General features: G+C 39.3%; 1 protein-coding gene across 1 annotated transcript in view; it reads right to left on the reverse strand.

Annotated features, from left to right (window-relative positions):
* The window catches only part of TBC1D8B (TBC1 domain family member 8B), a 55,664-nt gene extending 40,947 nt beyond the window's left edge, over nt 1-14,717 (reverse strand). Inside the window, exon 1 of the mRNA XM_077771489.1 lies at nt 14,478-14,717. Coding sequence (XP_077627615.1) covers nt 14,478-14,607 — 130 coding nt within the window. The 5' untranslated portion in view covers nt 14,608-14,717. The remainder of the gene's footprint in view (nt 1-14,477) is intronic.
* Between the last annotated feature and the right edge of the window lie 718 nt (nt 14,718-15,435).

Here is a 15,435-nt window from a genome sequence, read left to right on the forward strand (position 1 = left end):
ATCAACATTCAGCCAGGAAAGGGGACTGTGAGAAATTAGATTTGGCTAAAAGATCAAGGATAAAGAAAGAAAAGTCAGAGGTAAACATTGCAGATAGCCTCTTCAGAGCAAGGTGACTGAAATTATTCAGGAAATGGAAAGAAGGAGAATGTTCTCAGGTTGAAGACCAGAAAGTGAAAATATTCAAAAGAAAGGTAAAAGGGTGTAAGTAAAGGAACCAAAAGAGGTAAACATCTTCAGGTTGAAAAACAAAATCAAGTATATGAATGTCTATGTATATAAATATACAAATAACAACTTGACAAAATTGTCAAAGTAAAGAAATTATAAGTTTAATAAAAGAATATATTAAACAGCACTGGTTTGGGATGCCTGGGTGGCTCAAGTCAGTTAAGCGTCTGACTTTAGCTCAGGTCATGATCTCACTGTTTTTGAGTTTGATCCCCGAAAAGGGCTCTGTGCTAACAGCTCAGAGCCTGGAGCCTGGTTTAGATTCTGTTTCCATTTCTCTGTACCTCCCCTGCTCACTCTGTCTCTGTCTCTCTCTCTCTCAAATACAAAATAAAACATAAAAAAATTTTTAAAAAATAAACAGCACTGGTTTAGCTGCTAGATTTGCCTTCTAAGAATTTAAATTCTAAAAATTTCCAAAAAGTATTTTCAAATTTGTGCAGAAAATCATTTATTTTGCCTTTACCACACTTCTTAAAAATATAATTTATTGTCAAGATAGCTAAATACAGTGTATACTGCATACTCTTGGCTTTGGAAGTAGATTCCCATGATTCATCACTGACTGCATTTTAAATAAAACTAGATGAATTCTATTTCCTTGTTTACATACATAAGAAAAATTAGTATTAGGGGCACCTGGGTGGCTCAGTTGGTTAAGTGTCCGACTTCGGCTCAGGTCATGATCTCGTGGTTCGAGGGTTTGAGCCCCGCATTGGGCTCTGTGCTGACAGCCAGCTCAGAGCCTGGAGCCTGTTTCAGATTCTGTGTCTCTCTCTCTCTCTGCTCCTCCCCTGCTCACACTGTCTCTCTCTCTCTCTCAGAAATAAATAAAACATTAAACAGAAAAAAAAAATAAAGAAAACGTAGTATTAGAAGAAGAGAGGGGCACCTGGGTGGCTCAGTTGGTTGAGCATCCAAATCTTGATTTCAGCTCAGGTCATGATCTCACAGTTTGTGGGACTGAGCACCAGGTCAGGCTCTGTGTGACAGGGTAGAGTCTGTTTGGGATTCTTTCTCCCTCTGCCCCTCCCCTGCTCTCTCTCTCGGTTTTTCTCTCTCTCTAAATAAATGAATAAATATCACTCTAAATAAGTAAGAATGGGAGAAAGAGCAAACCAATTAAAAAAAAAACAGTTTGGGTTAACTAAAACTTAATGGGTGGAGTATGATGTGTGAGGAGGCAGGAAAGAAAGGAGAGGCCACGGATAATCATTCCTGAGTAACACAGTAACAATGAATTCTGATAGAAAGTGGGGACAAACCAGTCAAAATCACTGGCAAGACTTTTTAACAGATGGTGTTGGGAGAATTGGACAGCAACATGCAGAAGAATGAAACTAGATCATTTTCTCACACCATGCACAAAAATCAATTNCAAGAAGGTCACTTTTTTTTTTTTACAGCAGCAGCAGCAGTAGAAATATTTGCAAGATTATAAGCACCTTACACTATGTAGAAAGGAAATTGTTTAGTTTTTGTAAGTGCATTAAAACAGCATAAAACTATACAACAAATAACTTGGAAGCTAGTGCTAGAATACATTTTTAGTCACTTGGGAAACCCAACTCATTAAGCTATACTCATCATCAAGTCCTAGCAAGTCAATTAAGAATTAATATGTGCCAATGTGTGGGTTGTAAAAGTACAAGAAAACAAGCAGATAACTTGGGGGTGCTTTTCTATGTACACACAGGTTTATTATCTGACAGCCTGAACATCCAAGGTCATGTCAGCCTACACATGGGAACTTCTACAGTTATAACAAATTGGGAAGAAAACAGACACTGTCAGCTACATAACAGAACAAGAGATTTAAAAATATAAAGAAGTTCAAATCATCCTTTGAATGTCTATATTGAGTAAGGTACCACTGCTCCAGACCCTGGTAAATGTCGATAGGGTTGTGATAGCATCCATCCATACAGGTAACACCAAACTTCTTAAGGATATTCACTATTGCAATACTTTTTATTAAATGGCACAGGAAGATAACAAAAAAGCAAGGTTCTAACATTTTTCAAAAATAGGCTATTTTCAGGTAATGATTTTTACAACTATTTAAGTTTATTTATTTATTTTGTGTGTGTGTGTGTGTGTGTGTGTGTGTGAGAGAGAGAGAGAGAGAGAGAGAGAGAGAGAGAGAGAGAGAGAGAGCGAGAGGGAGAGAGAGAGAGAGAGAGAGAGAGAGAGAGAGAATGAGCCAGGGAGGGACAGAGAGAGAGGGAGAGAGAGAATCCCAAGTAGGCTCCATGCTCTGCATGAGCCCAACGTGGGCATGTTCTTACAACTGTGAGATCAAGACCTGAGCTGAAATCAAGAGTAGGATGCTCAACTAACTGAGCCACCCAGGCACCCCAGCAAACCAATTCTTTTTAGCTGGAGAGATATAGCACCATTGAGATGAAAACTATCCTAAGTAGGTCACGTAGTCCAAACTCTAGCATATTCATCTACTCTATAGTATCTCTGATAGAAAGCCTGGCTTATTCCCTTATAACTCCAGAAAGTTTACTTCTCCCAAGGCAGCCTATAGCTTTGGTGGGACTTTTTATTAATTAGAAAGTCCTTTCTAAAATATGAAGGGATTGGGGAGGAGGCAAAATGGTGAAGTAGGGGATTCCACACATTTCACTCGCCCCCATCTCTCAAACGGAGAAGGCCTGAAGCCATAGGAGCCCTTACAGAATCCAGTAGTTTGGGAGGAAAAGGAGACAGAGTCCACTGAGAAACCCTTATAGCGTGAGTGCGAACTGGGAAAGATAAAATCAGGCCGGGACTGGAGACATGGAAGGGGGGGGTCCCCCTTTGTGGGGAGCCATGGTGAGTCTACGGGAAAAAAAGAAAGAGTGGCTCACACTGTTCAGGACACTGTCCCTGTCGCTGGAGAAGAGAAAAACCCTCCACTCGGGACACAGAGGGATCCGGTTTCCTGCTGTCTAGCTGACCCTAGGTGGACTCACTGGTCCCAGGTGACCCCGGGAAAAACTGCTCCTCGCTCACGAGCTCGACCTGGAGGCGAAGCGAGCGGTGCCTGAAGCTGGCTGTTGTGCCTCTGGTTCGTCTGGACCCCCAGGAGGGAGGCAAGAGGCTTGAAACTGCTCTGAGGGACTTGTCCGCGAGTTTATATTTTGGGCAATATCAATGGGGTGCGCCAACTAAGATCTGGAAATGAGGCCTGGCTTGGGATATAGAGCACAGCCCACCTTGCCTATGCCACTGGCACAGGAAGATCACACCCAAAAGAGTGAGTCACAAAGCTTGGTTCGAGAAGGGACTAGGGCGCCGCCACTTTTCTCCCCACAACCACCAAGGCAGGACCCCAGCAGGGCACACTGGACCAAACCAGGCCCATCCCCGCTAGAGAGCTGCCCTCTTCTTTTCTTTTTTTTTTTAACCGGAGCCTGGGCAAGACCAACATGGATACACTGCCCTGATTAATTCTCGTCACTGGCTTGCTTAGTCACATTTAATCCATTCTCTAGATGTAAATTCTATACCTCCACCGCTACCTTTTTATCTCTCTCTGGAGTAATCAGACTATATAGTTTCTCTGAGTAGCATTATCGGCATTTCTTTCGCCTCCTCTCCAACCATATTCCCCTCTTTCTCTCTGTGATTAAGCCTCTTAACCTTTCTGCCTGTTCATTTCATTTCCAATTTCGCTTCCACCCCGCCCTGTCAATTCTCTCTTTGTATATGCTCTTCCATCAGCAGGGCATACAGTCTGCTCTTTTTTTGTAGCTGGGAATTCTGNATACACCTGGCTCTTTATTTGTAGCTGGGAATTCGGGTTCTATGCTTAAGATTGCCCTTTGCCTATTGGGTTTTTTCTTTTTTATGTATTTTTATTTTTTTGTCTTCCCTCCTTCCTTTTTTTTTTCCCTATGTGTCCCTTCCTTTTTTTCTTTTTCTTTTTCACTTTCGGTTTGCATGTTTGTTGGATTTGTCTGTGCATTTGTGTGCCTTTGTTCCCTGTGTGCTTGTCTGTGTGTGGTTTTTTTTCCCAGGGCTACCTCAAGAAACAAACCAAAGTACACATGGTGGAGAGTCCCAAATACCACCATAAGTAGGAAAATAAAATAACCAAAGTCTCAACAAGAGAGACCAAGAGACATCATTCAAAGAACACTATCTGAACAGATAGGCCCAGGACAGTCAAAGAGCCTTCTTTGGTACAGCAGCACTTGCAGGTGCAGAGAGCATATAACAAGCTTTTGAAACTAACAAAAGATAGAAAGCTAACCAAAATGAGGAAATGAAGAATTCTCCTCCAAAGAAATTCCAGAAAAAAATGACAGCTAAAGAACTGCTCAAAACAGATATAAGCAACATAAATGAACAAGAATTTAGAACAATAGTCATAAAACTAATGGCTGGGCTTGAAAAAGGCATGGAAGACATCAGAGAAATTATTGCTACAAAGACTGTGGAGCTTAAAAATAGTAGTGATGAATTTAAAAATGCTATAAATGAGATGCAAAATAAAATGGAGGTGTCCAATGCACAGATTGAAGAGGCAGAAAGGAGAATAAGTGATTTATATGACACAATTATAGGAAAAGAAAAAGCTGAGAAAAAGATAAACTGATCCAGGAACACAAAAGAAGAGTTCAAGAGCTCAGCGATACAATGAAACAGAATAATAATCATATCATAGGAATTCCAGAAGAGGAAGAAAGAGGGAAAGATGCTGAAGGAGTCCCTGAACAAATTANCTCAACAATAGCCAAAACATGGAAAAAGCCTAAATGTACATCAATTGATGAATGGATCAAGAAGATGTGATTTATCTATACAATGGAATACTACATGGCAATGAGAGAATGAAATCTGGCCATGGGTATCAACATGGATGGAACTTGACGGTGTTCTGCTGAGCGAACTAAGTCAGGCAGAGAAAGACAGACACCATATGTTTGCTCGTATAGGAGGATTAGGAGGACCTTAACTGAGGACCATGGGGGAGAAGAAGGGGAAAAATAGTGGGGGAGAGAGAGGGAGGCAAACCATGAGAGACTCTTGAATGCTGAGAACAAACCCAGGGCTGATGGGGGTGGGGTGGAGGAGAAGGGTGGTGATGGGCATGGAGGAGGGCACTTGTTGGGATGAGCACTGGGTGTTGTATGGAAACCAACTTGACAATAAACTATTAAAAAGAACTAAAATATGAAAGGATTTTTATATCCAAATGTTATAGTCAGGACTAGCTTCATGGGCTTGTGACCTGCTCATAGGGCCCCATGCTGAAAGGGGCCCTTGCTTAGTTTAATGCTGTGCTCTGCCTTGAAATTCTTCATTTTTGAACAAAGAGCTCTGAATTTTCATTTTGCACTGAGCCCCACAAATAAGCTACGTCATCCTAGTTTATAGTAGTTATCTCTGGGGAGCAGGATATTGGGTGATCATTATTTTATTTTATACCCGTATGTATTTTTGAAACTTTTACAATGAATAACCTTTCAGATAAAAAAAAAATAAGGCTAGTTCTTACACACTTTAAGAAAGGAAAAAGGAAGGTCCTTCTCAGGATAAATAAATGCTAATTCCTTTTAGCGTTTGGGGCAGTGCAAAACATATACTTTATTCAATATGATCAGTCTTCAGATATCATAACTATTTTGTCTCTCCTTGCTTATTCTTCTCCAAGTTCAAAATACTTCTAGTTCTTTTCATTGCTGTATAAGATTGTCTGGGCCTCTTATTTTTTCTTCAACCATTCTCTTAACATACTTATTTCTCAAAGTTTCCTAGAAAATGTGCCATTCAAACCTGAATGCCAGATATGGTCTGAACAAATGCAGGTTTTTTTATACTGTGGGCTCCATTGTTCTATTAATGCAGTCTAAGATCATACTACCTTTTTAAGCCACTACATCTTATTATATTAAACTTATGATCAACTAATGTACTTTGATCTTTCTCACGAATATAAGGACCAACCTAGGACAGTCTCTGTCCTGTACAGCTGATTAAAAGAAAAACTAAATGGAGTGTACATTTATCCATGTTATATCACACTGATGTCAACTGAACATTCTAGCTTGTCCAGACCTTTCTGAATCTTGATTTTTATTTTCTATGACAGTGATTCTCAACCAAAACTTCAAACCTGATTCATTTGGAGGAGTTTTTGAAACTACTCAAGCTCAAGTTTTGAAACTACTAAAGCCAAGAGATTCTAATTCAATTAATCTAGGATATGGCCTGGGTACTCTATTTTTTCCCTTACCTTTATAGTATAAAATTTTTTTAACGTAAAAAAAACAGAAAATAATATATTGACATATCTATGTGCCTATCACCTAACTTCAGTAATTATGAACATTTCGTAAATCTTCTGTTATTTATCCCTCTTGGAGTCATTTAGTTTATTTTAAAAGGTTCTAAGTTGAATATAACATGCAGCCAGTGGTGAGATAACTGATCTATGGTATTAATTGTCCCTTTCAATTTTTAGACACTTGCAAATTTGGCATCCATTGCTCTTTTGCATTAGGTCAATGATCATGACAAACAGGTAGGACCCCCGAAGGGCTCAATGTTGGAGAGACTATTAAAACAGCCACAGCTCGGAGATGGTACTCATCACCAATGTACTAATTTAGTACACTTTAGTTGGACAAGTGTCTCTTTCTGCTTGTAAACTAGATTGTGGGCACTATGTAAGGCAACACTGCTTTAGCTGCAGAAAAGTCATTTAAATGAACTTCTTAATTACAAACAAGATTTATATCCATTCTAAGTAAAATGTTTGTGGTTATAAATTTTGGCCACAAAAATGACTGCTAGAACTTTATGGTGGATTCTGTATCTTGTCATAAATTGCCATGTTTACAAAATCAAACAAGTACTCCTTTACTGATTTTTTTATAATCTCAAGTTCATTAAATGTTAATGAACAAACTAATTAGTAAACTGCCAACATACTTAGTAGGAAATACATTCAAATAGCAGAAAGTAGTGTTTTCAGTAGAGGTTGCGAGTATTTTTTATTCTATTGCTTTTGTTACCAGATTTATTTCCTTAAAACAAGACTGTGAATGCCTATTTTAGAATAATCCAATAGCCACAGTTGGCATTTTGAAAGCTGCCAACTTTATACTAAGAGCTTTGGGAAACAGTTAATAAAAATAACTCTTCTTTGTCCTGTTTTCTGTCTGCCTGCATTCTTTTAAAGACATTTACTTGAAAACTGGGTATATGTAAGCACTCATTTCCTTTCCCAACCAAAATCTTTTTTCATTAAAGTATTCAGAAATTTGTATAGGGAAGTAGCTGATATCACAAATGGCAGACTATAATGTCATGTGGGGAAAAAGAATGCAAGAATTATCAATCAAACTGAACTACATTTCTCAAGATTAAAACATAGGGCAATGTAAGAAGTATTACCGCCTTTATTTACAACACCTTCTTATGCTTCAAGACTTATAAATATACAAAAAGAGTAGCCCTCAAAAAATGAAAGACAATACAACATCTAAATTCCTAGATGCAAAGCAACAAACGTGACAGCAAATGAATAAACTCATAAACAGTATAGCACTTCAAAAACATTATTTAGGAGACCTGAAGCTGACCATTATCTTGGTTAGTATAAAACAAAAGGACAATTAATACAATGATAAAAATCAATAAAGGTGCTTATCCTTTATTTTAAAAATTTATTTCTTTATAATGGAGTAAGGGAGGGGGAAAAAAACAAGACCATTTAGACTGGGGTAGAAAGAAGAGTGGAAATTAAAAACAACAAGGGTTTAATTCTCAAGTACCTTTAATTCTCTATCCCAGGTTTTCCTATTCTATAGGCATTCTTCTTCAACAACCTTTTCTAGTTGCTAAGGGCATTATATCTTGAGTCTCATATTTCCAACCACAGATAAATGAATCTGGAATACCTGCTGTGTCCCCAACGACTGCCATCTTTTGCTTTTACACTATCAAACTATTTGTCCCATTCAGAATGTCCTCTTCATTTCTCTCTACCAAACCACATCCCAGATATCATTAGTTCTCACAGATGAGTGATTTAACTCAAAAAACAATACAAACTGTTTTTTTTTAATGTTTTATTTATTTCTAGGAGAGAGAGAGAGACAGCGCGAGCAGGGTAGGGCCNAATTCTGCCACCAGAATACCACCTATTGTTATTCATCGCTGTTTTTAGGAAATCTTTGTATCATTTAACAGGGCATCTCATAAGCATACTTTACACCAGAGCTGGCCTTGGAAAACTGTTTTGAGGGTTTAAAATTATCCCTCATTCATGACTATAAGTCACCAAAACCAAGCTGATATTACTGCTGACTACCTCAGTAATTATATATTTATTTGCTTACTTGTTTATTATCTGCTTATCCCATTAAGTTATAAACTCTGTAAGGATAGGAACTACTTCTGTTTTATACACTACTGTATACCCAACACCCGGGACCGTAGCTAGCTACTACCCCATTTCTGTTTCCCTTCACAACAAAACTTCTAGAAAGAATTATATATATTTGCTCTGTCTCCAAATATGTGCTTGGCTTCATATGCTCTAATCCCTCTGGTCCCTGCTCATAGGTCACCTTAAAGAGGCCTTTGCAGACCAAATTTATCTAAAACACCAACCCCCACCCCTCTCTATACTATAGCTTACTTTATTTTTCTTCATATGGCTTAATGCCACCTGCAATGTATTATTTGTGTATTTGCCTCCCTCAACTAGAATGTTAGCCCAAGGAGAATAAAGATTTTATTTTGCTCACTTGCTGTTGTCTCTAGCACCTAAAACAGTGCTTCGTTTTTAGAAAGCACTGGTAAGTATCTGTTAAATGAATGTATCCTGTACAATCACATACAGGATTTACTCTTACCTTTTGTGCTTATACAACAGCAACAAAAGGTGGAAAACTGGGCAGATTTTCTAATGTAAAGGTAATATAAAATCCATGCCATAGCTGTACTGCAACAGGGTAAACATTATAGGGCCATTTATTATTAATTTTTGGCTTATCTTACATCCATCCAGTCCTCCCACAACTGTCCACTAGAAACAGGTTTTTATCAGCTGAATCATTTCTACTTCAAGTATCATGTTTTGAAAAATACAAATAAAATGACTAAAGAATACTAAATGTATTCTTCAATATCACTCAGTAAGACAGTAAGTGATGCTTATATCTGTAGAAGTGCTGCTGGAGAACTTCCAGATTTGGGCAATCATAGGTCAAAATGAAATGCTGCTGTGATATTTTATTATAATGCTTGTATGTAATTTTGGTTATAAATCATAAATGCATAATCACTATCATACCAAAATTACTGAATAACTATCAATGTTTTACTTTAGTAGTGGTATAATTACAAATCGGACATATTCAATGTTACTACTCCAAATCAATTTCTATATACAACATAGGAAAAGTAATTACTACGGAAAATGGTAAAAATATAGATCCTCCTTTGGCCTTCAAGCATAGAAAATGGTACTTCATTAATAGATAAATGAATATCAGATGTTTATATCACTGCTCATATGTTTCAAAAATTCATGAGACTCAACAATGCCATGAGGTGGGGAAGATAAGTTTTGTTCCCATTTTACAGATGAGGAAACGAAGTCTTTATAAAACAATTAGAGCTGAATAGAGGCAAAAAATACCAAAGAATCAGGGAAGACAAACAAAGTCAGGTTAATAAGGCAAGTGGAATCACTCAACTCAAGTGATGTACTGATGTATTTGTGGATGCTGGTTTGTAGCTGACTTATTAAAAAGAAAATCCCATAGGGTAAGCTCTGGCGAGGGCAAATTACACTGTGTTCTGTTCCCTCCCTGGAACATTCTGACACATGCAAAATCAAGTAAAAAATTACTTTTAAAGATCTCTTTGAATGAGAAAGGTCGGCTTTGTGGGAGGTTTTGAAAAAAGAAGGTTGTTCAGGGTCATCACTTTATAGTCTTGGTTTTTTCATTAGAATGAAATCTACTTGACAGCAAATACTAGTTTCCTGCTTACATCATAAGTCTCCAATACCTAATCAAAAAAACCCTCTTCCTATATAATCTACACCATTATTATTACTTTAACTGAACTCTAGAGGATTGAAGATTCATGACCCTCAGTTGAAGTGGAGTAGAAGTTTCCTGTCTATGCTTCGGGAAAGAAAGACCCCAGCAGGGGCACCAGGGTGGCTCAGTCGGTTAAGCATCTGACTTCAGGTCATGATCCCACAGTCTGTGGTTGCGGGTGGTGGTCAGGTCGGCCTCCATGCTGACAGCTCAGAGCCTGGAGCCTGCTTCAGATTCTGTGTCTCCCTCTCTCTCTGCCCCTCCCCTGCTCACACTCTGCCTCTGTCTCAAAAATAAAAAATAAACATTAAAATTTTTTTTAAAAAAAGAAGGGAAGAGGCCCTGTCAACCACTCCCCTCTCGTCCTTTCTCCAGCACAGAGGTCCCCAAAGAGCCTCTAGAAAGAAAGCCCCATGTTANGGTATGCAGTCAATAATCCTTCCACTATTACCAAGAAACAGTGGTGACAATCATAGTCCTTCATATCTTAAGACCTCCAATGAAGCTGTCCTTTCTCATTCAAAACAGATCGATCTAGAGGGTTTGATGTTAAGTAACCAGAGAAAGACAAATACCATATAATTCCACTCATATGTGGAATTTAAGAAATAAAACTAGTTAACAAATTAACAAAGAGATGAACAAAAAAACAATTAGGTANGTGAAACAGATAAAGGGGATTAAGAGTACACTTATTGTGATGATCAGTGGGTGATGTACAGAACTGCTGAATCATATCATACATTAAAACTAATATAACACTGTAGGGGCACCTGGGTGGCTTAGGGGCACCTGGGTGGCTCAGTCAGTTAAGTGTCTGACTTCTGATCCTGGCTCAGGTTATGATCTCATGGTTGTGTCTTCCCTAGGGGNGTCAAAATGATATCTATTAATTTACAATATGTGTGTGGGTGGGGATTTGATATTTCCTTTATCTGAAATGAAATGTCATGGCCATCGTTTAGGCACTCTGGTTCCAGTAATAAGGTACTTGGAAGCCCCAAAATTTTACCAGTTCCTTTGTGAACATGGACTGCAGGCATATTTCGCTAAGAAAAACTTAAAGAGAATGTTTTCAACGTTGGGCTCCTTGAGTTCAGGTTGGGGAAAAAGGAGAGAAAGCCTTGTATTTTTGAGGGATGGTCATTAAGAAGTTCTTTAAAAAGCTACCTTATTATATATGTGTTTAATTATGACAAATCATTTCCACCATGATTTGTTGTTTGCATAAATATCATAAAATATTTTGAAATGGAAAGCTCATTTAAAACATTATTATGTTCTAGTTCATACATATGATTTAATTTCAAGGCAATTGTGCCAGGATGAAAGAGGAGACAGGGAAAAAGAGTAAGTTTACTTTTTAGTCTTGTCCTCCAACCCCAAAACAAGGCCTACTAAAGGAGATTATCAATCTAACATACAAGAACCTGCTTACACTATGCAGATATGGAATATTCAAAAATCAAATGCTCTCAACAAATGATCTAAAGTAAAGCTTTTCTGAGGCACAGATCTTCCCAAGTCTCATACACTAGAATGTAGCCCCATAATTCCACTCATGTAGTAGCTCCAATCTACCAAGCAAACTGTTGATTTGTGCTTAATGAGCCAAATATGCATAAATTATTTTCAATTACATAAAGCCAGTTGCTAAATTTAGATGCTATAGAAAAGTCATTACCCTTACCATCCAGGAAGATCAAGATAATGTAAGGTAACTGCAAAAGTCCAGAAGGGTGAATTACTTCACTAAAAATGAAAGAAAATTGCTTTATCTATAAAGTAACCTTTATGTATAACAAAAATTTACACAACATTTTCTACCCTACTGTGAACCAGGACAACAAAGATAAATTAGGCAAATGATAAGTTATCTACCAGATATCCACTAGATAGATTTCAGAAATTTAGAAAAGTATCTCGGAATCCTAACTTACAAGTTAATCTCCTATTACAACCACCCTAGGGTTCTCTGTTGCCCCAATTCCATTTTTAGGGAAAATAATAGAGTCAACTAACTTTACCAAGTCCACAGCTAAAGTCATTACATTGCTGGTGGTTATTGCCAATTAACACATGGCAAAGAAATAAAACCTTAAAGAAAGTACAGCTATTAACATTTCTAGATGGTCATTATCTCTTCTTCATTAAAGAAAATGTATAAAGGAATCCTTTAAAGAGGTAGCGCGTAACACTGGATTTCAGCAAGCAAAATGGACAAAGGCAAGCTTATGCTGGCACCCAATCAGACTCCTGTGAGAGCTAATCCAAATGTGGATTTGTGGTAAAGCATAGCAGAGCTCTTGGCTTCACAATTTTAAGTAAGAATATAGTAATTGAGCAGTCATGAAAATCAGCACACACTTCTTCTGGACCAAAAAGAACCAAACAAACCTTAAAAACACTTCTGCTCCTTCTGATCGATTTTGCTTAACTTATGTGTAATAAACTCGTGGAAATTTCAAGCATCTTGACAATACCACAAGTAAAATAATCATGCATACACGCTGACCATAATAAGAGCCTATGGCTATTCTCAACATACACATGTGGTAGAAATCTTGGTTTATTTCTACAGACAAATCTTTTATTCTAGAGATACGGGCTTGAAGAGTACATGGGAGTGAGTGGAATAGAGACACTGGTGCAATCGGTCCATGTTTGAATCTGATTTACCTGTTATTTTTCAGGAACACAGCTGTACAAAGTGAAGTATACCTCCTTGGTAAATGTGGACAAGAGCACCATAAAAATTCTGGTCAAGAAAAATTATGGGGAACCAAAATATTATGCTGTTAACACAGAGCTATAAGGTGTTTTAAATATACTCTGAATTGTTCTTAATGGACTAAAGAGGGTAAATCATGTCACTGGGTAATTACGAACATTGATTCTCAAATTTAATTTGGAAAATATATGCATCTATTATATGGAAAGGCTCCTCTGCAAAATAACACTTGTAATTTATAAAATTCAGAAAATGATCAAATGTGAAGTTTAACCGGCAATTTTGTTGCCATATTTTCAAGAGGGTCTTTTTAGAAGCCAGAAAAGATGAACAGGTCTTGCAAAAAACAGAAACAAAAAAATAAAAAAAAACCTCCTGTAGAACCTCAGAATTCTCTCCACCTTGAGGATGGCTTGAAAAAAAGAGGAAACAGCAGCACACATCTGTCACCACCTTAACAACATGCATTGATTTGGCACCTATTACCTTTCATTTTATCCTCTCAACTCTACGAAACAGACACAATTTCATAGAAGAGGAAGAGCAATGCCATCTCCTCCGTGAATCTTTACACAACTTTTCAGTTATTTGGTTCTAATTAGGATTTGCTCTATTTACTAGTTACTGGTTATAAGTTTAATTTGCCTGGGTTACTGGTTACTACCCCCCTGGCCTGACCCTCTCCCCCTTATCCAGATTAAGAACAATTCAAAGGCGGGTAAGTGAATCTTAATTGTCTTCATACACTAGCATTCCATGTGGCACACAGCAGGCGTTTATGGTGGAATAAATCAAAGTATTTGTCGAATGCCATTCAACAAGAGATGAAGATAGGGCTAAAATGCAGATTTCCCTACTCTTCCCTCTTCATCACGCTGCCTAAACGAAGCCTGGTCCACCACTTCAAGGCCACCATACCAACTGCAAATGGTCACGAAAAAGAGTTCTGCATCCCCCCCACCCCCGTCCGGTGTCCAAAAGTTTNCTCCTCCCTTTCTCCTCACCATCCTCCCTGCCCCCCAATTGCCCCCCCCCGGATGGTGATTATCAAGAGGGGGGTTCGTGAAAAAAGTTAAGTCTACAACTGCCGGACTGGTCCCGGTCACCAGACTAAACGCTACCTGTCGAGGTCTAACACTCGTTAGCCCCTCCCCCGGGGGAAGAGACCGGGCAGGTACTTTGCCCAGAAAGAACACCTCCTCTGCCTCAGATTGTTCCACCTCCTCTGAAAGGACCCCTCCTTCCATTCCCCCTCCCACCCGGAGCGCAGCGGCTGGTCAGGTGAGGCATTCTCTGGACTCAGGGACGGAGGCGGGGACGACGGAAAGGTGGCAGCGGGAGAAGAACCAGCTCCTCCGCCCGGGGTAGAGAATCGCGCGGTGGGTGGCGACGAATAACTGTTTTCCTCACCTGCGAACACGGCCCCAAGGCGGGTGAGGGGGTTGGCCGCAGCTTACCTGTGAGACCCCCTCCGCCTTCCTCGCCATAGCCCCGACGCCGCTGAAGCACGAAGTAGTCGTTGGACCTTTCCATCAGCCAGAGCTTCAGCGCATTTTTCAGGAGCACTTCCTCAGGCTTCAGCCACATCGCGAACTTTGTGCCGCCCAGCAGCAGCGACCCAGATGCCCTCCCCACCTCACCCTCCACGTGTCTATTTCCCTCTACTTCTCCTTCTACCAAATCTCCCTCAGGCCAGCAGCGGCTTGCGTTCAGGTTTTCCACACTTCCCCCAACCCTCCCTTCTCTCCCACGTAGGCAGCGAGATTGCCAATTCCCTCCTACAGCTCTACCGCCCGACTGGGAAATAGTCCCGCTTCCTTGACTCCTGGGAGTTGTAGTTTCCTATTCGCTTTTCTGTACTCAAACAACGGGAGTTGGGAACTACAATTCCCACAATCCACTGGGGGTGAGGAGGGGGTGCGGGCGCTTTCAAAGCGCGTCCCGCCACCACTTAAGTGTATTTTGCCTGCTTAAACTTTAAAGCAGTGTTGTTGTTGTTGTTGTTGTTGTTCAAATAAATGAGCCCCAAGTATAAATGTGTTGCTTCTTCTCATCCTTTTACAGCCCAGGGTGTTAAACCGTAGAAAACAAAGTTTCTGGAATTTTGGTGTAACCAACGGCCCATTCTGGGAAGCAGCAGTAGCAGTAACTGATATTAAATAAGCTCTTTGAAAGCGATTTCATATACAGATGTCTCACGTAACTCTCACAGAAGTCTTACGAAGTGGATATTATTCCTCACTTTGCACATAATAAAAGCACCGACGGGTGATATGACTTATCCAAGGTCACACAGTAAGTGGAATCTGATAGAATTCCTTGTCTAAAGTCTTCCTTAGACTAAGCTCTTTCTGCCTATAAAGGAAGAATATAAAATCTCCAGAAGCCACATGATTTTATTCATGCCGCGAGCCC

Source organism: Crocuta crocuta, unplaced genomic scaffold (assembly GCF_008692635.1).
Source record: "Crocuta crocuta isolate KB4526 unplaced genomic scaffold, BGI_CrCroc_1.0 scaffold949, whole genome shotgun sequence".
Classification (NCBI taxonomy): Eukaryota; Metazoa; Chordata; class Mammalia; order Carnivora; family Hyaenidae; genus Crocuta; species Crocuta crocuta.